At 34.7% G+C, this 23,812-nt stretch overlaps 1 protein-coding gene across 1 annotated transcript in view; it reads right to left on the reverse strand.

Moving 5' to 3' along the window:
• Nucleotides 1-23,812, reverse strand: part of bur (GMP synthase burgundy) — a 59,993-nt gene that overhangs the window by 31,849 nt on the left and 4,332 nt on the right. Inside the window, exons 2-6 of the mRNA XM_089087267.1 lie at nt 22,832-22,926; nt 17,411-17,528; nt 14,433-14,586; nt 10,880-11,023; nt 7,735-7,900 (exon numbers count right to left, since the gene is read on the reverse strand). Of these exons, the coding sequence (XP_088943393.1) occupies nt 7,735-7,900; nt 10,880-11,023; nt 14,433-14,586; nt 17,411-17,528; nt 22,832-22,926 (677 nt within the window). The remainder of the gene's footprint in view (nt 1-7,734; nt 7,901-10,879; nt 11,024-14,432; nt 14,587-17,410; nt 17,529-22,831; nt 22,927-23,812) is intronic.

Consider the following 23,812-nt stretch of genomic DNA (forward strand, 5'->3'; position numbering starts at 1 on the left):
AACCAAAATACAAAATTTAAAAACAGTCCCAGCATCCTTACTTCAGCAAAGTTCAACCAGGACTGAACTTGAAACTAGTGAACTTCAAACTATAAAAATTATCCTACTGCTCAAAAAAGAATTTAAAGGAAAAATTCATGAGAATATATTAAAACCTGTATGTAGCACTATTATTTATATTATGTTATTAATTAGCCAATAAATAATGTATGATTACTTAAAATTTACATTAAATTATTATTTGAAAATCATTTCCCGTATTTTTACTTTTTTTCATGGGCTGAAAAAGGTTATCGTGTGCTTCGCAAGTAAGTAACATATTTCTAGTTAACAATTCAATGTTTGGCCTAGTTAATTTGATGCTGCACCTTGTTTGATGTGCAATCTGCATCAATATTGAAGCAAAGCCTTTGCTGCTCCAGCATATTTCCTTAAAAATAATTAAATGTGTTAACCCGTGTTTTTACACTATTAATTGAAAAAACTTTTTCCACAAAAAAGTTTTTCAAAGAAAAGTAAAGAACTCCATTAAACCAAAAATGAGCAAAAATAAAGTCAAATAATCTACCAAGCGTGAAACAACCACAAATCAGCATCGATAAATAAATGAAACCCAAGACGAACAGAAATTACAATAAATAAGCGAGTCAAACTCAAAACGAGCAGAAATTAACATGAGTTTGATTAAAAACCCCTATGCCTTCCCAAAGCGAGGACATAATTTGCACTTTACTGAAAAAATATAAATATTTTTACTTTTCTAACATTAATAAATCAAATAATATTAACATTTTGATTAATAAATATCAGTATGTGTAAATTAAACTGACAATGCACATTCATTTGTATTTTTTTAGTTATATTGACATAGTCTTTTCAGGGAAAAAGAAAATAATAAATTAAATCTTTTTGTTTTTTAAAGACTTTGTTTTCGTTAGTTTGGCCTGCCATTTGTATGCTGGAGAAAAATTTCCAGTAATTTTTAACAACATACACCCTTTTAAAAATCTGGAAACAAATAGTAGCGTTTAATTTAGTTTCATACCTCCTCTAGTTGACCTCCTCAGTAATTTTTAACAACATACACCCTTTTAAAAATCTGGAAACAAATAGTAGCGTTTAATTTAGTTTCATACCTCCTCTAGTTGACCTGAAATAGAAAACTTGATACCATTCGCAAAAAAATCTGTTTACTTTCTTTGAAACACTTACGCTTGGAAACATTTACGCTATTTTGATTTGGCTAAATTTTAAGAGCAGAAGTAGCCCCGACAACTTGAACATAATACCCTCAGTCGTTCTTGGGATACTGCTGAAATACCTTATTGGGAATTAGCATTAAAACGTTGCATTTTGATTTAATCTTAAGGTAAAAATTTTTTAAACATAATGGGAAAATGGGAGGGGGATTTTCGACTATTAAAAAGGGCACTAGTCCTTTCAATTTCCAATCGAATGAACTATTTTCGAGTTTCTACGACAACGCTTTTTATAAACACCTTATATACCCCCAGGGCATAAATTACAACCTTTACCCTGAGTGCTGTGAGGGGGTTATCATCCTCAAAGACCTAATTTCAAGAACCTTCAACTACGTTAAACAAAATGGCTATTTAAAAACTTTGATTGGATGTGTTTGGGGAAATGGTAGGTGCGAGAGGGCGTTAGTTGCTCTCCAATCATTTTCAACTATAAAAAAAGGCACTAGCCCTTTCAATTTCCAATCGAATGAGCCCTTTTGAAGTTTCCACGACAACACTTTCCATAAAAACCTTATACGCCCCCAGAGCATAACTTACAACCCTTGCCCTGAGGGAGGGGGGAGGGTTGTCATCCTCAACGACTAAATTTGCAGAGCTTTCAACTACGTTCTAGAAAATTGCTAACTCGAAATTTCGATTGGATGTGTTTGGTGAAATAGCGGGCGTGAGAGGGGGGTTAGTTGCCGTCCAATGACTTCAAACTATCAAAAAGGGCACTAGCCTTTTCAATTTAGAATTGAATGAGCCCTTTTTGAAGCTTCTATGACAACACTTTCTATAAAAAAAAAAAATTATATGCCCCCAGGGCATAACTTACAACCCTTGCCCTAAGGGCTGTTAGGGGGTTGTCATCCTCAAAGACATAATTTCCAGACTTTTTAACTACGTTGAAAAAAATGGCTAAATGGTGGAACGAAATGGTGGGCGTGGAAGGGGTGTTAGTTACCCTCCATTCACTTTCGACTATGAAAAAGGACACAAGCCACTCCAATTTCCAATCGAATGAGCTCTTTTTGAAGTTTCTACAACATCACTTTCAATAAAAAAAAAATAATATGCCTCGAGGGCACAACTTACAACCCTTGTCCTGAGGGCTCTGAGGAGGTTATCATCCTCAAAGACCTAATTTCTAAAACTTTTAACTACGTTGAACAAAACGGCTATCTCAAAATTTTCATTGGATGTGTTTGGGGAAAAGGTGGGCGTTAGAGGGGGTTAGTTGCCCTCAAATCACTTTCTACTATTAAAAAGGGCACTAGCCTTTAGAGTTTCCAATCGAATGAGCCCTTTACCAAGCTTCTACGACAAAGCTTTCAATAAAAACCTTATATGCCCCCAGGGCATAACTTACAACCTATTCCTGAGGGCAGTATGGGGAGTGACATCCTCAAATATATGATTTCCAGACCTTTTAACTACTTTAAACAAAATGGCTATCTCAAAATTTTGATTGGATGTGTTTGGATAAACAATGGGCGTGGAAGGGGTATTAGTTGCCTTCCAATCACTTTCGACTATAATTTCCAATCAAATGAGCCTTTTTTTGAAGTTTCTAGGACAACGCTTTCTATAAAAGCCTTGTATGCCCCCAGAGCATAACTTATAACTCTTGCCCTGAGGGCTGTGGAGGAGTGTCCTCCACAAATCTGGAAATCAACTACGCTGAACAAAATGGCTATCTCAAAGTTTTGATTGGATGTGTTTGGAAGATGGTGGGCGTGGAAGGGATGTTAGTTGCCCTCCATTCACTTTCGACTATTAAAAAGGGCACAAGCAACTCCAATTTCAAATCGAATGAGCCCTTTTCAAAGTTTCTACGACAACTCCTTCGATGCAAAGTGCCCTGGTTTAAAGAAAAAAAATACTACTTTGCGACAACATCGTTCTTTACTTAAGCAACGCTATTGGGCTGCCTATGATAAACAAAATTGAATACCTGCCTTTCTTTGTGAGAAAGGCGGGTATCTCTCTACCTAATTGTGAGACTCATGAGCCTCATATAAATATAGTAAAGAATAATGTTGGCACAATGTATTATTTTTTTTTCTTTAGATCAGGGCACTTCGTATTGAAGGAGTTGTCGTAGAAACTTTGAAAATGGCTCATTCGATTGGAAATTGGAGTGGCTTGTGCCCTTTTTAATAGTTGAAAATGATTGGAATGCAACTAACACCCCTTCCACGCGCACCATTTCCCCAAACACATCCAATCAAAATTTAGAGACAACCATTTTGTTCGGCGTCGCTGATTTCCAGATAGAAATTATGTTTTTGAGGAGGCTTTCCCCCACAGCCCTCAGGGCAAGGGTTGTAAGTTATGTCATGGGGGCATATAAGGTTTTTATAGAAGGCGCTGTCGTAGAAATTTCAAAAAAGGCTCGTTCAATTGGAAATTCAAAGGGCTACTGCCCTTTTTAATAGTCGAAAGTGATTGGAGGGCAACTAATCCCCCTCTCACGCCCACCATTTCCCAAACACATACAATCAAAATTTTGAGATAGCCATTTTGTTCAACGTAGTTAAAAATTCTGGAAATTGGGTCTTTGAGAATGATAACCCCCTCAGAACCCTCGGGGCAAGGGTTGTACGTTATGCCCTGCTTGTATATAAGGTTTTTATAGATAGTGATGTTGTACAAACTTCAAAAAGGGCTCATCCGATTGGAAATTAGAAGGGATTGGGCCCTTTTTAATAGTCGAAAGTGATTGGAGGATAAATAACACCCCAGTCACGCCCACCATTTCCCAAACACATCCAATCACAATTTTGAGATAGTCATTTTGTTCGACGTAGTTAAAAAGTCTGGAAATTGTGTCTTTAAGGATGACACTCCCCACACAGCCCTCAGGGCAAGAGTTGTAAGCACTTTACTGAAAAAAATAAAAATGAATGTGCATTGTCAGGTTACTATACATATACTGATATTTAGTAATCAAGATTTATTAAAGTTATAAAAGTAAAAACATTTATATTTTTCAGTAAAGTGCAAATTATGTTCCGGCCTTGGGAACGCATAGGGGTTTTAAGCCCTACTCATGTTGATTTCTACTCTTTTTTAGTTTGACTCGGTAATTTATTGTAATTTCTGTTCGTTTTGGGTTTCATTTATTTATCGATGCTGATTTGTGGTAGTTTCACGCTTGGTAGATTATTTGATTTTATTTTTGCTCATTTTTTGTTTAATAGAGTTCTTTACTTTTCTTGAAAAACATATTTGTGGAAAAAGTTTTTTTAAATTAACTTTTTGCAACTCAACTACAATCAAACATCGAACAATTACTATTTTGTATAAAAACTTGGTTTTCGTTCTATTTTTATGAAAATTGCATTAAGCTTTTAAGTTGCAGATATTAATGGTAACCATCAAATTAAAAGCGGTTTACGGTCAAAATATAGTAAATCACAACCAATACGGTCATGGGCGAAACTTCATTGAATGTCCCAGCGATCATTCGCTGGGACATTCAAAAATCAAAGATCTTAATTCAAAGATTATTCCATTATTTTTCTGCGAGGTCAAACTCAAGTATTTTAAGTCCGATGAGGTGATATGTATTAGGATCTATTAGGATATATATAATATGTATTAGGATAATAGATATAATATGTATTAGGATATATATGTATTAGGATCTTGTATTTTTGCTATTAGAAATACCTTTTGCATATGCCTCGTTGGCGCAAAAACCATTCGAAAGCCTGGTCCAACAATCTCTACTCTCCTACAACTCCAATCTATCACAGCTTTTAACTTGGCTATGATTTATAGAGTAGCGAATGCGTGAAGTCTTCTTTTCTTTGACAAGTCCCAGCCTTAGCTGCTTCTATTCACCGATTAATTACCTGTGACCCAGAGTGTAATGGAACGCCTATTAATGCGGTTCAATTTGCACTGAGTTTGAGGCTTCATAGCATTCTAACCAGTCGCGGTTCTTACCTCTCTTGGACAGACGGCAAGCTCCCCCCCCCCCCCCATCTTTCAATCATTAACTTTATTTCAATAAAAATAAAATTGCACACATTATAAAATGATTATAACCATTAGATTACTTATTCGTAACTTTTCGCCCCTAAAATATCTGCATGCGGGGTGCACCCGTCTGACCCCCCCCCCCTCCCCCTAAAACCGCCTCTGATTCTAACTCAATTTTTTGCCAGCTCTTAAAATTTTCAAGAGCCTAGAGGCATGCATAGTTACCTCTTAAATTTATTTTAGGCATAATGACAGGCATAAGTCTGTCAGGCATAATGAGCTTATAAGCGTGAATGCTTAAATTTCAATCCCTTACGCCAAAATAATGGTTTGAACCGTTGTCTTGTATAACCTGGTTGGGTCAGCGTTGGCTTAGGATTAGTATTTGGTATTATGTATCCCCTACTTATTCAAGTTTAGATATTGCAAGAACTTCTTTTCCCTGGGGGGCAAAAAGGATTCTTAATATATATGATTGGAGGAACAAAGGGAGCTCTAACATACCTGCTGCTTCCATCTACAATTTATAAGCAGGAATGTAGGCATGGTGTCTCTTGTTTAAGCAGAAAACACAAAATTAGGTTCAATCTATTAGCCGACAAAAATTTGTTTAAAATAGGTAAAAGCTCCCTGTTTATCGGAATTATGTAACAGGAAGCTGCTATTTGTTTTGAACAGAATATTGTCAGCACTAAAAAGGAACTTTTAAGCTGTGACCCGACATAAACCGAATAGTTCCCTTTACGTAGACATTTTGACGGTCCTATTTTGGCCTTTCCACATTTGTGCCTTTCAAAGGTTAAAAGATTGAAAATGGTTGGAAAAAAACTTTTAATCTGATTGATTTGAGCCAAAGTTACCTCCAACGCCCTCTTGCTTCCACCTCTGATTTATAAGTAGAAACATAGACATCTTGTCTCTTGTTTAGGTTGAAAACACAAAATGATGTTCAATCTGTAAGCCGATGGAAGGTAATGTAACAGGAAGCTGTTATTTATTTCAAACAAAATTTTACCCATGTTAAAAACGAACTTATGAACTGTGACCCGACATAAACCAAATAGTTCCCCTTACGAAAGACATTTCGACCTTCCTATTTGGGCCTTTCAATTTTAATTTATTCTTCCTATTAGAAGGAATATTGATTGATAGTAGATACTTACCAATATATAAACAGGAAGCTTTCACTTATTTCAGAATCATTTGTGCCAGCGTTAGAAAAGAACTTTGTTCCGATATAAACCGAATAATTCCCCTTCTGAAGATATTTCGACCGTCCTATTTTGGCCTTTCGACATTTCAGCCTTTCAATTTTAATTTATTTTGCCTATTAGAACGAATATTGATTGATAGTACATACTTACCAATATATAAACAGGAAGCTTATATTTATTTCAGAATCAGTTTTGTCAGCATTATAAAAGAACTTTGTTCAAACATAAACCGAATAGTTCCCCTTCTGAAGATATTTCAACCGTCCTATTTTGGCCTTTCAGCATTTCGGCCTTTGAAAGGTTAAACGGCCTAAACAGAATGGCTGAAATGTTGTCATATGATAACTTCGGTTTATTAGCCTATTTTTGCCTTTCAATATTTCGGCCTTTCAAAGATTGAACGACCTAAATAGGATGTCGTTATAATGGTAACTTTGGTTTATATCGGATCAAAGTTCCAAATTCGTTTCCAAAGTCAGCAAAACTATGTTTAAAATAAACAAAATCTCCACACTTATGTACCGGAAAAATATACACTATTAGTATTATTTCTTACAGACAAGACTCCTAAAAATCAAATCCAATTAAATTGTCAAGGTCATTTGCCCTTTGGATCCATCGTAGGTCAATTCATACCTGAAAAGGGCGATTTTCCCCTTTTGGTTGTTTGGGAACTACAAAAAAAATTGATGGCACTATACTTTCCATAGTTCCTTTCCCTTTGGATTTTATTAGATCTGATCATACCTGAAAACTATACTTTTTGGCTTTAAGATTTGGCTTTTACTTATTTCATAATTATGAGGTTTTTACGGCAATACCATTTTCGTCAGTGTTGCCATGTTGAACCGTAAAAACAAATAAGAGAAGCATAGTAGTTAAAACTGACTTTCTTAAGCTGTTTGGATATTTTTAGCTTATTATTTGCTGATTTTCACCTACGCCTCCTGCTTTTAAATTTGGAGCCTTTTCATTTACAATCGAGTTTCAGATTTTCTTATTTTTTTTTTAAATATATATGGTTATGAAAGTTTCCGCTCGACCAATTCAGAAAATCAGATTTCACTGTCTTTGGTGCTTGAACCGTAAATTAAAATCAAAAACTGTTTTTGAACCAAGTCTTTTTCTAAGGAAATTTTATAGGTAGTCGGCATTCAATTTCACTTGAATGAGACACGCAAGCCGGATTTCAGATGGCATTGTCTTTTGGTCGTCTACACTTGGCCAAACTTACAGTCTTCCGTTAAAATTCAGCTTACAAGACAAAAGCAATCATCAATTGTTACCTTTAACAACAAGGCCCAGCCTGAGAATATTTCTTTCGACTTGATTGACCTCACTTTTTCTAAGGAAGCCATTGTCAATGTGAATAGGGACTAGTTGATTAGGACGTAATGCTCGGGCTAACAAAGCAGCACATACTGTAGAGTCCACGCCGCCACTTAAAAGCACCTGGATAACACATCATAGTTATTAATATCATTTTAATTGCTCATTCTGACTTTACCAACTAATTGGGTTATTTACTCTTATTAATTGTACAGTTAATTAGTTCAAATTGAAAAGGCCTAAGCTCGAGCTTAACTAATAAAAGAAGAAGAAAACCGCCTTGAGCATGAACGAATGCAGAAATCCTGGTATTTGTATGATAAACCCCCTACCACTCAACTTGTTCATTCATTGACGCATTAAAGAGCCGTTTTTTTTTCTGTTAGTTTCTTTCAGCTTAGCGTGAGACAAGACAAAGAGAAGTGACAGAATAGATGGAAAATATATAATTTGGGCTATATATTTGCACATTTGGGATGGGAAGGGGAGGGGTAAAGTATTTGGACAGTGTGAAGTTAGAAAACTATTTTTACTGATTGATAATATGCAGAATGATTGTACCTAACATATTAGGCCTGCAGACCCGCTACACTTTAACCCCACCCCCTAATGTGCAAATATATAGCCCAAATTTGTTTCTAAATATCACATTTTGATCTTACCTTGTTATATTTCATTAGGATTGAGCGTCAGAGAAACATATTAGAAGAATATTAGGTAGGGGGTATATCATACAAGTACCGAAATCCGGTTTGGGAAAAGGGAGAGGGGCTAAGACCTAGAAAAACAGAAAAGAAGAACGAGCACCACTCTTTTACCTTTTAATTTAGTCCAAAAATATGGCATCAATAAGAAAAAAACTGACATAAACACAATTAATAGACATAAAATCCGTTTACTATGACAGATTCAAAACTCTGAAGTTAACAATTATCGCGTTGTCATGATTGTCAGGTAATTATTAGTTTTAAATGCTTGCTGTAATTTATAATTATCAATTGATATTAATAGTTATAGCAGGGCCGTATCCAGGGGTACCTAGTTTGAACTCCATCCCCTAAAATAGAAAAAAAATATTTCCCCGACAGATAAAGTGGTCGTAAAAATGCAGGTAAAGAACTATTTCTTCTAAAAAGCTAAACAAATTTCATCGGCTCGCAAATTGGTCTTAACTAATACGGTCTTGACTAATACGACATTTTTAATTTACATTCGATTAAAAAAAAGTCCTCCCCGGCGGGGAATCAAACCCAGGTCTCCCGTATGACAGGGGGGGGGGATACTTGCCAATATATACTCGAGGACTTGTCAGTGTACTCCGCGGGACCGGGGGGAGAGGGGGATACTAGCCACTATACTATCGAGGACTTATCTGTGTACTAACTGATATGACGAATGCTTATCTATGGTGCAATTATAATTGAATTTGTAATTCTTTTGTAAACTCAAGCGATGTGACTGGCAAAACTTATATATATTATATGTAGCATTCAGTGGCAGTAATGAGGGGTAACGGTTTTTTTCGATTCTTTCTTTAATGAAGACACAAAGGAATGTATTTTCTCAAAGCCAAGACCGGGGCTTTTTTTTAAATAAAAATACATAAAAAACAGTTACTTCCAAAATACAAATGAGGGGTCAATTACCCACTCCCCCCCCCGCATTTGGTGCCTCCTGATAATCATAATCAATACGCATTTCAACACAGCAATAACGACAGCTAAAAGGATGGCTAAATTTACAGTGTAAATAAGTCAGATGGCAAAAAAAAACACCACTTAATTCTCAATTCAGCTATGTTCCTTACAAATATAATAATCACTACCATCACAATTTCCCCTGCCCATAAAGCGCGGTGTATGCATGGGCGTAAGCAGCATCTTGTCTAGAGGGGGGCAGTCGATAAGTCGATACTGTGATGGAGGGGGAGAGGCTTATAAATGCTTTGAACATAGGTCTTTAGACACTATTCATTCTATATTACGCTAAAACTCGGCCTTTAGAATTTTCTATGTTCTACTTTTTCCGCAATACTATTATATAATAGACCAACTATCCTACTTCCAATTTCCAGAAAACATAAACACCATTAAAGCGATTTGACACAAATCACATTACCGTTAGATTAAATATCAGACAAAATTAAATATCAGAATTAGTATAGGGGAGACCAGCCCACAGAAAGCAGTCCTAGGATGCTTTAAAAAATTAAGAGTCCAATTTGGTTCTGTCTATACTCATAAATGGAGAAAGGGGGGGGGGGGGTCTTGGCCCTGCAATTATTTAGAACAATATTTATGCACCATTATGACTTCAAAGCCCACCGTCCTATTTAAAATTATTTATAAAACCTTTGTTCCAAAATTTACTATTTACAAGAATCGGGCCACTTGCCACAGGGGCTAAGGCTAAAACTGCAATCTTAGCCCCAAATGAGTAGTTAGTGACCTAAAAAAAAAACGAAACGTAATTACTTCGGCAAAAAACTCTGCTCCACCATTCTTCTGAAAAAAAGAAAGCTATTTAAAAAAAAAAAAAACTTCAAAAAATCCTTCTTTTTGCACAAAGGACATATGAATGTAGGTCTCAGCTGAACTATTGGCATTTCCCTTCTTTCTTTTCTTCACTAGCTGCAAATCACCTTGTTTTCCTACTTTTTCTCTTACTGTCATGCTTCGCCAGTGTAGTCTTAGAAAGCATTTAAGTTTTAGTTACAGTAGAATTTTAATTACAAAGCCCTACCTTTGATTTCCACTAATTATTTTGATTCAATGTCAAAACCACGCTATAGCCATTAATAAGATACAAGAATTTCTGTTTTCTGATATTTCAGAAATAAAATAATTCTTTATTTTTATTCCTCGGAGTAAATTTTAGAAGTGCTTGTTTGAAATGAGATTGTATGACGACAATAGGGATGGTCGCAGATATGGATGTAAAGTTCAGGAAAAGGTCGATGAAATTGGTAGAGCTGAAGGGATTGGTGAGTTGGCTGAAAAAAAAAACTGTTTCATGGGTAAAGTGGAGGGGGGAGTCGTTAAAATTCATATTAAAAAGTTTTAAGATAATATAAGTTACTGGGATACTTAAATAGATACTTACAAGAAATTTCATATTTACAACTGCTTTTTTAATTTCAGCGATGCAATGTTCTTCTCTGTTGCGCATCGTATACACCGGTCTTATGCCGCTAATATCATACAGGAAATTCTTAAAAATATCCTTTCCACAATCAGTCAAGTCGACCTAAAAAGCAGAATTAACCAAATTTTATCACCATCAGTATTATTATATTTCATACAGATAGCCTTATAAGCTCATCTTTAGTTTTGGAAAAATCAAGCAGTCTTGATGATCCAGCGATGACTCCAAACTTTCCTATGGTGGCCATCATTAGGGTTTTTAGAATTTGAATATGATGTCCAGAGAATTCCAATGAAAAGAATAAATCAACAAGACTGAAATCCCCAATAAGAGCAAAACAAATCCCAAAATTGTACTAGCATGACTTCGGAGCAAACTTCAATAGCTGAGGGGGAGATGGGGGAGTGTTGTGGAAGCAAAAGAGAGGTCTGGGTTTTATTAGATATTTTTTAACTCTGTTTCATGCAGGATCCCACGCGTCGCTGATTTCTTGGCAGAATGCATAAGTTTACAAAAAAACTTGAGGGCAGTCAGCAGGCACGACGGATGGATTTTTTTTGTCTGGGGAGAGGGGGATAATAAAAACAATTATTTGACAATTTTAAAAAGAAGTGCCTAGATATTTAAGAAAATTGGAGGTTTTAGGAGGTCAGGGCTAGAGATCTCCCCCCGCCGTACGTATCTGGTGGCTAGCGTAGGACTGATAAAGTTATCGTTTGGCATCAAGACTATGTAATTTAAAATATTTAATATTAAACATACGTCATCATCAAATATCATTATTATGAATTGTATAAGTCAATAAATATGATTTACCTAAACAATTGTATCCTACAGGAAATCCAAAAATGTTGGATAATCTCAATTATTAATTTAGTTAATTAATTAATTTACTGATCTAATTAATATTCTGAATTATTAATCTAAAGGTTAAAATTTAGTCGACGTATCCTTTACCCTTCCTAAAACCACACTGCCCTTTTCTTTGTTTATAACAACTCCAAGTCTAAAAAGTATCATCATACTAAGTAATTTCTTCCCTATAAAAACAAGGCTAATGTCTAATTTTTCTCATGATTATAAAAATTGGTTATAAGGATATATCAACTAGAAATTAATTGCTTAAAAGTAATATAAACACTTGTGATTTCTTGACAATTTTTCGACAAGGACCTTTGCAGAGCCGTCTTCAACTCAAAAAACTAGACTATATAATATTATTGAAAAGGCTGGCAATTTTAAAATTAAAAGTAAAAAAAGACAGCCATGAAAAAAAAAATCCAAATAAGCAATGAAGAGAAATATAAATTTGAATGTAAGAAAATAATATATAATAATTTGAAACAAGCAAGAAAACGGTTAATGTCAACACTAAAAATGATAAATCACCGAAAATTCAACGAGTAAATCAAAGGCAAAATTGTGATGACATTCAAATTAAACAAATCAAGGGAAAACCTACAGGTGGTCATTTTGAATTTTAATTTTTTCTTCTAGAAGTTTCGTTTTATCTTTTTGTAATCATCCCCTATGTTTTGATTCACGCTAAATTGTCTGAACTTTTTTTTATTCCTTTTCCAATGAAAACTAGGCACATACATACGTATCTTTCACAGGGGATGGTATAACATAAAAAAAGGCGAACCACAAAGAAAATATGAAAAATTAAGGAGAATTCGAGAAATAAAAAGATTTCCGGGGAAGAGAGCACAAATCCAACTCCTCCCCCACCTTTGTATGTTCAAGCTGAAGAAAGTTTGACACAAATCATAGTCAAAACACTTGGAATTCACTGATTATCCTTTTTTTCTTTTTAGCAATGGTTTTTCATCTCACAATGGTTTTTCAACCTGTATTTGATAATAACAAATAGCAAAAAGAGAGATTACAATCTTATATTTCCATGTTAAAAAACAAAAAGGATCGAATTACATTGGTCTATTTTTGAGGATGTATTTTCGTACTAGCCAGTTATATTATTTGTCAGAAATAGAGAAGTATGTCTTAAAAGAGTATGTCAGAAAAGAGAATCTAGCAAATCAGATTTTTTTTTAAACCTGATAAGTACTCTTATCTCCAATCATATAATTTTGGTATAAATTATTCAGAGGAAGATTTGCTAGATGTTTTCCACAAAAATTCATTATGGATTTTTAATCTCAAAGAGAATCTGAACCACATTGATTTTTTTTTTATTATAACAGTCAAAAGGAAAAGAGTTTTTGAGTCACGAGATTTTTTGAAGTACACTCTTTGCTTTTCTGTGCTATAAGCTCGGAACCGACAAAAATGATAAATTTTGTGAAGGAAACGCGACTTCGCTACGAAAATTCTGACTAACAAATCTGATTGAAAGGGAATTCTCCAAAGTTTCCCTATAGAATTGCCAAAAAAAAGTTGTTTGAATATCTAAAAAGCATGGATGTGGAGTCGGTTCTAAGTTATATCCAACTCCACCTCCTCCGACTCCAGACATTTTAAAAATACCGACTCCAATTCCAACTACATTCATCAAAAACTTACTAAAACTCTGATACCACGACTCTGACTCCACAGCCCTTCTAGAAAGATGTCAAGAGTACAGGGTGGCTGTCAAAACCTTATATCTAAACAAAAATTTTGATGCTGAGTTAAGCATAGACCTCCCCTAATCTCAACATGGTCAGTCCAAAGCTGCAGTCAGATTGTTTATACCTGCTATACTTTCCGAGATACAAACGAGCATCTATAGGGGCTAAAACAGATTTAAACAGACACGGCCCGTTCAAAATGAGATTCGACAAATATCAAAATTTAGCTAGTGCCAATTTTAGCCAATTAGATTTTTCATAGGATTTTTGATTGGCTGAAATTAGCTTTAGTTAAATCTTTCTATCAGTAAAATCTCATTATGAATGGGGCAATAGCCAAAACTTGTTAAAAGCACATTATAATTACAAAGCCTATTACTCACATCCAACAGCAAAGAGAGTGGCTAAGCCACAAACAGTGGCTAGGAAAACTTTGGAAAATTTCACTCTCAATCGGAAGCCCCCCCCCCCGTTAATTTGGAAAAATGAATTCGCCCCCACCCAATACTTCCTTGACAAGGCGCCACTATTTTTACCCTATTAAATCAAAATTCAAGTCCTGTCAGAATCTAGTTTAGCTGGACCTAGTATAAAAAGCATTATCATCATTTTATTACAATAATTAAAGAGTGCAAAAAAATTTATTACAGGAAATCAGGATATAGATATTTTGCTTACCTCTGGATGAAACTGGAGACCATAGATCCTCAGTCTCTCACTCGGAAGCCCCCCCCGTTAATTTGGAAAAATGAATTCGCCCCCACCCAATACTTCCTTGACAAGGCGCCACTATTTTTACCCTATTAAATCAAAATTCAAGTCCTGTCAGAATCTAGTTTAGCTGGACCTAGTATAAAAAGCATTATCATCATTTTATTACAATAATTAAAGAGTGCAAAAAAATTTATTACAGGAAATCAGGATATAGATATTTTGCTTACCTCTGGATGAAACTGGAGACCATAGATCCTCAGTTTCTCATTACCAATTCCGGCTACGATTGATCCAGACTGAGCAATAATTGAAAATGAATCTGCAACTTCGTCAATACTATCACCATGCGTAAGCAGCACATTTTGTACGTTACTTAAACCCCTATAAAGCAAAGTAAAATTTTAAAAAGATAAGAAGAACATATAAAATTTTAAAAAGATAACAAGAACATATACAACAAAGGATATCAATAAAAAAAACAGTCAGTTCTTTCTCTTTTTAGATTTTTCCTTACCTAAAAAGTGTTCAATCCATTTTACTATTATTTTTTTCCACCTTATTTGCTTTTTTGTCTTAAAGCTTCACAACTACTTTCTTTAAAAAAAAGTGACAAGAAATAACACAATTCTATTCTATTTATAAATAAAATGAAAATATCGGAACCTACAAACAACTATTCAATGTTTTGATTAGAAGTTTTGCAGTTATATATATATATATATATATATATATATATATATATATATATATATATATATATATATATATATATATATATATATATGTATATATATATGTAATATAAATTAATAGCCACAAATTCGAAATTCAAAAACTCATCTTCAATAGTCTCCCCCGTAAGGTTCCACAACTAGCTATTCACTAGCTATAAACAACTAGTTTTTATGTAAATTCTTTGTTGTAGTTATTACTATTCCGTGTATATGTCTACCAAGTGTTGCTTTTTATCCATTTATTCTTTTATGAGTTTTTTTACTGCATTAAAAAAGTTTTTTTATTTATTATTAATAAATAAAAAAAAGTCAGGGTCCCAATCCGAACCACAACCCATAGCATCTCAAAATTAAAAATTCAGTGGAAGTTCCAAATTCATAACCTAAGCTGCTCCTGAGATACCTACAATATAAGGATAGGACCTTCGTTAAGGCTCTTCTATCGACTTAAAATACGGGAGGGGTTTGCATGAACGTTTCTTGATGTATTCAAAGAAGATATATTTTTCTACCTATTCATAGAAAAGAGACATTTTTTCATCAAATCACGTGTCGAAAGTCTGAAGAATCAGCAGTGGCAAAACCAGAAATATTATATCTCGTATAATCTATTTGTCAGTTGCACTAATAAGCTTCCCATATTTTTTTAGCCTAGACACAGCTAGCTTGATTTTGGGCTAAGAGATGGTGTAGATAATGCTTTAAGAGATGAACTATTAGTTTTAGAGATGAGAAAAGAGGCGTTTGTTTTTCACAGATAGATTAACTTGAAGTGTTGATTCATGAGAATTAAACCATTGTATTCTAAGAAGTATGTGGATCATTTTCTAACATATTTTCGCCCAAAACGGCAAGCATTCAGTGCTTGTCATAAACTCCTTTGCCATCCCTTTACAACCATTATTAAACCCTTAATTCCTGAATTAAGGAGAAAGAAAAAGAAACAGGAAAGAAAAATTTACATATTTTATTAGATTTATCAAGCCTAGTCACAATATAGTAGAGAGAAAAAGAGAGAGACGAGAGAGAGAAAATGAATAATATCTAAGGCCATGTGATGAACCAGTAATGATTAAATTTGAAGTAGAACAAAAAGATAGTTCCAAAATCTGGAAGCCAAAAGCCAAATACTGTCGAGCCTTCTAGACCTAGCATGCCTGGGTATGACCTAGTATATCCTCCGTTCCTTTTTCAACATCACTCCCAACATGCCTTTAAAGTTTCAACACCACCCCTAAGTCGTTCCAGAGATATTGCAGATACGCAATTTCGATGACCCAATACGCATAGAATATTTTGATTTACCTCTACCGCTACTCTAAGTCAAACTGTGATGTCCACTTTGACTAGAACCCTTGTCAACCTTACGACCCCTTGACAACCATTATCAAAACCCTTAATTCCTGAATTTTATAAATATGAAGAAAAAAAAAAAAAAAAATTGCCGTAGCTAAGGTAGAAAGTGAAGCTAGTAGCTGGTTCGATGTCGAATCCAGAGTTAAGCAGAATTGTGCTTCATCCCCGTTTATATGGAATATTATGCCCCGACTAACAGAGTAAAAGCTATGGGAGAACATGATATTATGGGAAGGTAAGGACCAAGATTTTTGAGTCCTGGCTAAAAATACAAGGGAATTTAATAAATTTTTGGAGGTTTTGACAGCTCAGGATGTGAAAATTAGTTTTAAATTTAATATTAGGAAGATATATCACTTAAATTAGGAATAAACGAGGATGAAGAGAACTCCACGATGGGCTGTGTTTGTATCATAATAATGATCGCAATTTTTATTGCTCTAGGCCCATAACAAAACAAAGTTGAAAATTCAATTCTAAGTATTTTCAGATACTGAACAAATCCATTACATAAATTTATTTCTGTGCTCCTTTATTAAATTATATTCAAATCTATTAGTCGTAAAAAGAAAATGAAAAGTCCGAAGCTGAAAGGGAACTCTTAAAAACATCACAGGGATTTTTTGTTCTCTGTTGAAGAAAAAGAGGTGATACTATGAAATGAGAAAATTGATACATACACTTACCAAGACAGATTATTAGCAAGGATGAAGCAAAAATGTGAGAAGTGGAATGAGCGGCCAAATAAAAAAAAAAATAATATTTTGTATGGAACCTCAAGTCTGACCTTACTTTCAATGCATACAATGAAACCAAGTTTTTTTTTTTTTTTTTTTTTTTTTTTTTTTTTTACAGAAACAAGACTTAGCTATATCTAGTGGATAAACGAATCAAAAGAGAATTTTTGGATGAGGAATTAACCTATGGTCGGGAAAAGGCGTCAGATACAACATTTGTTATTGATTGTAACAATATAATAGCTTTGTCTTAGAGAGGAATAGGAGGGGGCAGAACCCAAACATTTATTATTGAATCTACAATGGCTCTACTTGAATGTGTTAGCGTATCAGAAAAAAATAACAGCTAACTTGGAAAATTGACTAATTGATACTTACTTGAAGAGAGGGGCTTTAGGATCAATGTCTACTGTAAACTGGCCATCCTCCCTCACATTCTTTTTGACCACAGTTCCTCCAAATTCCTTGTTAATTATTTGCATTCCATAGCATATGCCTTTAAAAGACGTTGATTAAATAAAATATTAAAAGGTTTACTTGGACTACGAGAAAAAATGGTAAGGGAATGACAAAATGTTTTGCAAAAGAGACAATTTCTTTAGATTTTTGCATAAAAAAGGTAAAAGTAAAGAGACCCGAATTTGGCGAGCGTTTAAAATCCACCAAAAGGACACTTTAGCGTACCACATCAATAGGTTTTTTTCCATTTTTTGAATTTTTGAACTGAGAATTACACTTTCACAACTGGAGAAGCTTCTCAATTTTTTAAATTTACAACATAAAAAGAGACCCTTAAAAATGTAAAAAAAAAAGATGCTGGCAATAATAATGGCTGGTAATAATAAAACTTACAATTGAAAGATCCCCTGTCTTACAACAAGGGAAACCACTGTAATGCCCGAAAACGATAGTACTTAAGCATTTGCTATTCATTTCAACAAAGAGGTCCCCACAGTGCATAGAGGAAGGCCTAGAGTGTGCAAGTTGCATGAGAAGACACGTTTCAAGAAGGAACTTGTACTTATGTTTACCAAATCCTAACTAAAGGAGGCTATAAGGTCTTCCAATTCCTCTTCAGCATCACGAGAAGACGAAACAAGTATCCAGTGAAGCATAAATGCAGGAGAAATTTTTCATGATGCCCTACTTCATGTATATAACTGCGCATGGACTACAAAAATATTCCCAAGGATATGGAAATAGGTCATTATAATCCCAATTAGAAAACAAGGTAAACCTTCAGATTTACTCAATTCCTAAAGGCCTATCTCACTACTACCAGTGCTTGGAAAACTTTTTGAAAAGATACTACATAGGAGGTTAGAACGGCTTGTGGAAATTATTAGAATTCTATCTAATTCCCAGGCTGGCTTTCATAAGGGGCGTAATACTCTAGACAAAGTAATCCAGCTTGAAGCAGCTGCAAGAAATACCATAAATAGCGGTGAGACCATGATAGCAGTCTCAGTTGACTTTGAATCAGCTTTTGACCGCGTTTGCAAGCGTCTCACTTGTCCCATTCTAAAATGGATGGATTTCCTGGATGGAGTCATTAAGTTCCTCTTCAATTATCTATCTGACAGAAGCTACAAAGTCCGGGTGCAAAATGAGCTATTCAGTATTTCAGCATTGCATGTTGGGCTCCCACAGGGGTCCATACTCAACCCCCTTCTTTTCTTATTAGTTTGAAGTGAGCTTCAGTTCAGCAGTGATTTAATATCAAAGCTTGAATTTGCTGATGACCTAGTTCTTTGGTCAGTAGGTAGAGATATAAATATTATTGCAAATAATATTAACTTAGCATTAGAGGAGTTGGCAGCCTTTTCTGCTGAATTTTCCCTACCTGTCTTCAAGTATAAGACAAATGCAATCATATTTCACAACAAAAAGTCCCTCATACCACCAAAATTATTCAATTAACAATGTGGAAATAGAATACGCTGTAGCACCCAAATTTCTAGGAGTATACCTGGATCTAAGACTGACTTGGCAAAATCAAATCAACTGTGTAAAAAAAAAGTCATATGTGCAAAGGTTACTCATCCTCAAGCGCCTGGTGCGGTCAAAGTGGACTAATTCCCGAGAAATACCCTTTGATTTTTACAAGAGGTTTATTTATTCAAAGATTGAGTATGTCATTGAATCATATGGACAATGTAGTAAGACTAATCTTGCCAAATTAGAAACAATCCAAAATATGGCTAGCAAAATTGCCCCAGGGCTTATGCTCAGTGCCCCTCTAACAAAGTGAAACACTTAAACGGCCTACCCTCTATTTTAGAAAGACGGAAAACGCTGATCATCAAATATTACAGCAAGATACAAGCTATAGGTCACGGGCATGATATTTTTCAGTTCACTTTTGCCAAAGATGCTATCTCCCATAGTTTAACATCTATAAGGTCATGGAAAACATTTATCGAGCTTGTCCCATCTCGTAAACTTGACTCACCCTGTTTCAGTCATTTTCTTGCCCCCCCCCCCCCCGGGATGGCAAATGTCACCTCCAAGTGTTTCAATAGAGTTGATACCCTTGGAAAAGACATATTACCTGCCAATCCAAATTCAGACATTTGTTCATGAGAAAATGACCGCTTTGTATCTAGATTCTCTCCAAATTTACACTGATGGCTCGGTTAAAGGCAGCAAATGCGGCTCTGCATCTGTTTTCCCGAATTATTCACTGAATATAAAACCAAACTTCCTGACAATAATTCCATCCCCACTGCAGAGCTATCGGCAATAAAAGAGGCTTTAAAGGTCATCAATATTAATCAACCGGCTTCCAAAAGAGTAGTATTGCTCTCAGACTCGAAAGGCGCCCTTCAGCTCATTGAAAATATCTATTATACAGCTATGGATACAGATCTGAGGACAATCAGAGATCAATTAATCAGTCTCCAAAATAGCCTTATTGAAGTCAAGTTCCAGCATATCCCCAACCACCAAGGCATAAAATATAATGAGGTAGTAGACCAGCTAGCTAGTAGCTCCTTGAACAATTCAACTAATCCCAATTTGAAGGCCCAGACCTTCAGAGACATAATCAGAAGAAGAGTTCCTTCAAAAACAAAAATGCCCATTCCATCTCATTTTCATCACGGGCAGAAAACATTCTTTACTATAGAATCAAAAGCAACTCTTTGATCCTGCGAAAAGAGGAGTTTACTTGGCATAAACGAGCCGATACATATTGCAGACTTTGCAACTCATTTCCAGAATCACTGAACCACCTGATTGTTGGAATGCCAATGCATCCAGCAGGAAGTAATCAATATTAGGATAATCTTCAGTGAGGCAAACCTCCGGCCTGACATCAACGTGTTGCTGCTCTCAAGCCTACCAGCTAACAGTGAAAGACATCTATACAAAAGTATTTTCGATTTTTTAAGACATAATAATATCTGCGAGTAGATCACATAGATGGTAGCAAGACTTATTACTGACCCACCATCCCCTGCAGATTGAAAATCGTCGTGAAGCCAAAAGGAGACCGAAGTGGGCTCCAGAAGGCTTGGCATTCCAAGAAGAAGACCTCAGACTATGAATACATTGGAAAAAAAAGTAAGAAGACTTTTATAAAAGCTTGTATGTTGGGATATTATAGGATAATGGTTTGCTTTGTTATTAGACCAAATAAAATGTTATTAGCTTTGTTACTACTGTAAATTATTAATAATGAAACTACTTTTATGACAAACGAAACAACAAATGCTTCAAAATTCCCTTCCTCATGCCGCAACAACAAACAAGTGTTGGTAACGATAGAAGGGCAGATCATTATCTTTTCTCTTTTTTTTTTTAATTCTAAATTTTCGACCCAAATACAAAAGTGATTTTTCCTTGAAGCTAAAATGTGTAGCAATATTGCTACGAGACTTTGATAATATTTAACGACGAAGTATTTTGTAGTTTTTTTCGGATGGTTGGATAATTCTGATCCGATAATTCAGAAATGTAAACCAATGGGATTAAAGAACACTTTTTATCATATAATTCTAGAAAAGTAATCTCTCTGTTTCTATTCGATTTGAACTATTAGTACTAAAATATAAGAAAATCTAGAAATTCTGCGGAAATAAAGAATTATCCCGAAAAATGTTATCAGTAGGTCGTATTTCATTTTGATTCGTCCATATTTGCTATATTTTGTCTAAGCTGCACCCTCAACGTTCACCAACTATTTATACCCGTTTCGTGTATTATATAAAGCTGTTAGAATTTGTACTAAAGTTTGCCCCGGATTTCAGTACAATCAAGTAGTTAGTGACTCAAAATACTATTGTTTTTTAGGGGGGGGGGGGGGTAATAAAAGAGAAAAAGGAGAGATTACTTTGCTATAGTTGCATGGTAAAAACTTTGCTTTACTTACACTGACCTACGCCTTTGACATATTTTCTTAGAAAAACCGAAAAGCCAAATTCCCTTTTATCGATTCTCATGTGTGAGATTTCAAAGAATAAAACGATTTGTTGTAACAAAATTTTTACAAGTAAACTCTCTGTGATTGAATTTTATGGAAAAGTGTGAAACTTTTTTTTCAAAATTCTTAACCGAATAATTTTCTGAATCTTTTCAAAAGAGGAACAGAGTAATACCAAAAGATCAATCCCGTGCTTATTTGCGAAATATCTGCTTTACCCAAAAAATTATTGGAGTAATGGACTAATGATTGGAAAAACTGGAAAAATTGATGTTTGAAAAAATTGGACTAATGATTAAAATAAATGATTATTTTTGGAGTGATAGTGCTTTTATGAGCATTAAAGTAAGATTTATGTAGATTTAAGTAGGTGAGTGCCAGCATTGGTTAGAAAGCCTGTAGACTATGACTAGATGGGTTTCATCCGAGCTCTATCAACATATCATTTTCAGGAGCTCGTTACATGCTTTGTAGGGACGAAAGAAAGAGAGAGAAGGGTGAGAATAGTTTTGTTTTGTTTTTATGGAAAAGGCGCATAAAATCCCTGCAATGATTTTGTTTTATTTATTTAAAGGGGAAAGGGAGGAGGAGTCCCAAAGAGGCAGATATGTGTCGGGAATTGAAAAAAAAACGGTAGCGATTTCGCTTAGTTTTGTTTAGTTTTGTTAAATACATTTGTCGTTATGTTTTCTTTGTCGCCCATTTTTCAATAAATAAAGAAATAGATATAGGTATATATGAAAGTAAGTATGTAGGCATTTATAGTATAGAAGCAGATGTCTATGTAAGGCAGCAACACTTTTACTTTTTCTTATTGTAGACTAAACATGACTTATTCATTTGTAAAGATCTTTTACATATAAATAATATAATTTTTTAATTCATTATTTATTTTGAACTAACTTTCAATTTTCGATTTGTTTTCTATTTTCAATTTCAACTCTTTATTTAACCAAATAAAACATACTTAAACTGAAACCAGAATGAATCTGTACCCCTGAACCCTTTGAATAAAATTGATTGTTCTATTTTATTTTGCTTTTGACAACCTTCTTTACAGATGATTCGCTCCCCCTCCCTTCTGTAAATCACACCCAAACTGAAAAACAATCTTCATAGATTTGCTTTGGTTTAGCAGAAACACAAAATCAGACAAAACAGAGACCTGAGACAAGGAAATGGAAATTCTACATATGTTCGCTAGTTTCTTTTTTATCACTATTTTATTACAATTCTTTTCTATTATAATTTTCAATTTTTTCTATTTTCGATTATAGTTCTTTTTGTCTAATTTCACCCAATTTCAAAACAAGTACATTCCAAACTCCTTTAATGTACAGCACTAAAGAACTATATAAAACAAAACATTGGATTACCTAATATTGGTAGACCAAGGCGAAATATATTGGGGTCACAAGTGGGAGCATCTGGGGAGTTTACTGAGCCAGGTCCACCTGAGATAATGATTGCCCTGAAATAAAATGCAAACAATTAATTGTATTCTTTATACAAACACAGGAGTGAATCACATAGGTGAAAACATATCTTTCTTGACATATAAATAAAACAATCTTTCCTAAGTTTGGTATGAGAAACTCCTCGCCGAGTCTCAAGTGTGAAACGTACTATTTTCAAGTATCAGGTCATTTTCTTTAAAATATCCATTGACCTGCAGTGTCTAGGTTTCAATTGCTTGCAAATATAAGCTTTCAGTAACCAAGGTACTACTTTGCGGCCTTTACGTTCCATGGCAGCTTTCCAAGGCATAGTCTACAGCCAGAGGTTATTTGGCAATGTATAATGTCCTCAAACAGGTTTTTTTTCTGTTTTTGTTGTCAATTACACAATGAATGTAGGTCATGAGTTCACATGCACATTCTTAAAACTACACGTGATTAAACACGTTATAAAACTACGTGCTATTTGCTTATGTCCTGTTGGTACCATTCCAAACGAGTGGGGATTCCCCGCCTGTTCCTAAACATTGCAAAAAAGATAGCAGTATGAATGGGGGATTCCCCGCACAAATTTGTTTCAAACTCCAAGTTTTTTTTTCAACCAGACTGGTTTTTTGAAAGCATAGTGTGTACATGTGTGTAGGCTTTGTTATTAAAAACTTGGACACTACAATCAGAATTGTTTGATCGACATTTAAAAAGGGGTATTGAGATTAGCGAATTGGAATAAAACTTTTTAACTAGAAATGGCTGAAAAGTGTATTTGGGGAGTTGAGGCGATTGTGTACTTTATAATACACTTGTGATATTTGGACAGTTTTGTCATTTTAAAATAGTTTAACGTTCCCTTCGTTCCCACATTTCTAAGAACAGGGGAGGGGGGGGTCAATTTTGGAGGGA

This window comes from Artemia sp. Qi Xiang Cuo, chromosome 3 (genome assembly GCF_049724085.1).
Source record: "Artemia sp. Qi Xiang Cuo chromosome 3, ASM4972408v1, whole genome shotgun sequence".
Lineage (NCBI taxonomy): Eukaryota > Metazoa > Arthropoda > Branchiopoda > Anostraca > Artemiidae > Artemia > Artemia sp. Qi Xiang Cuo.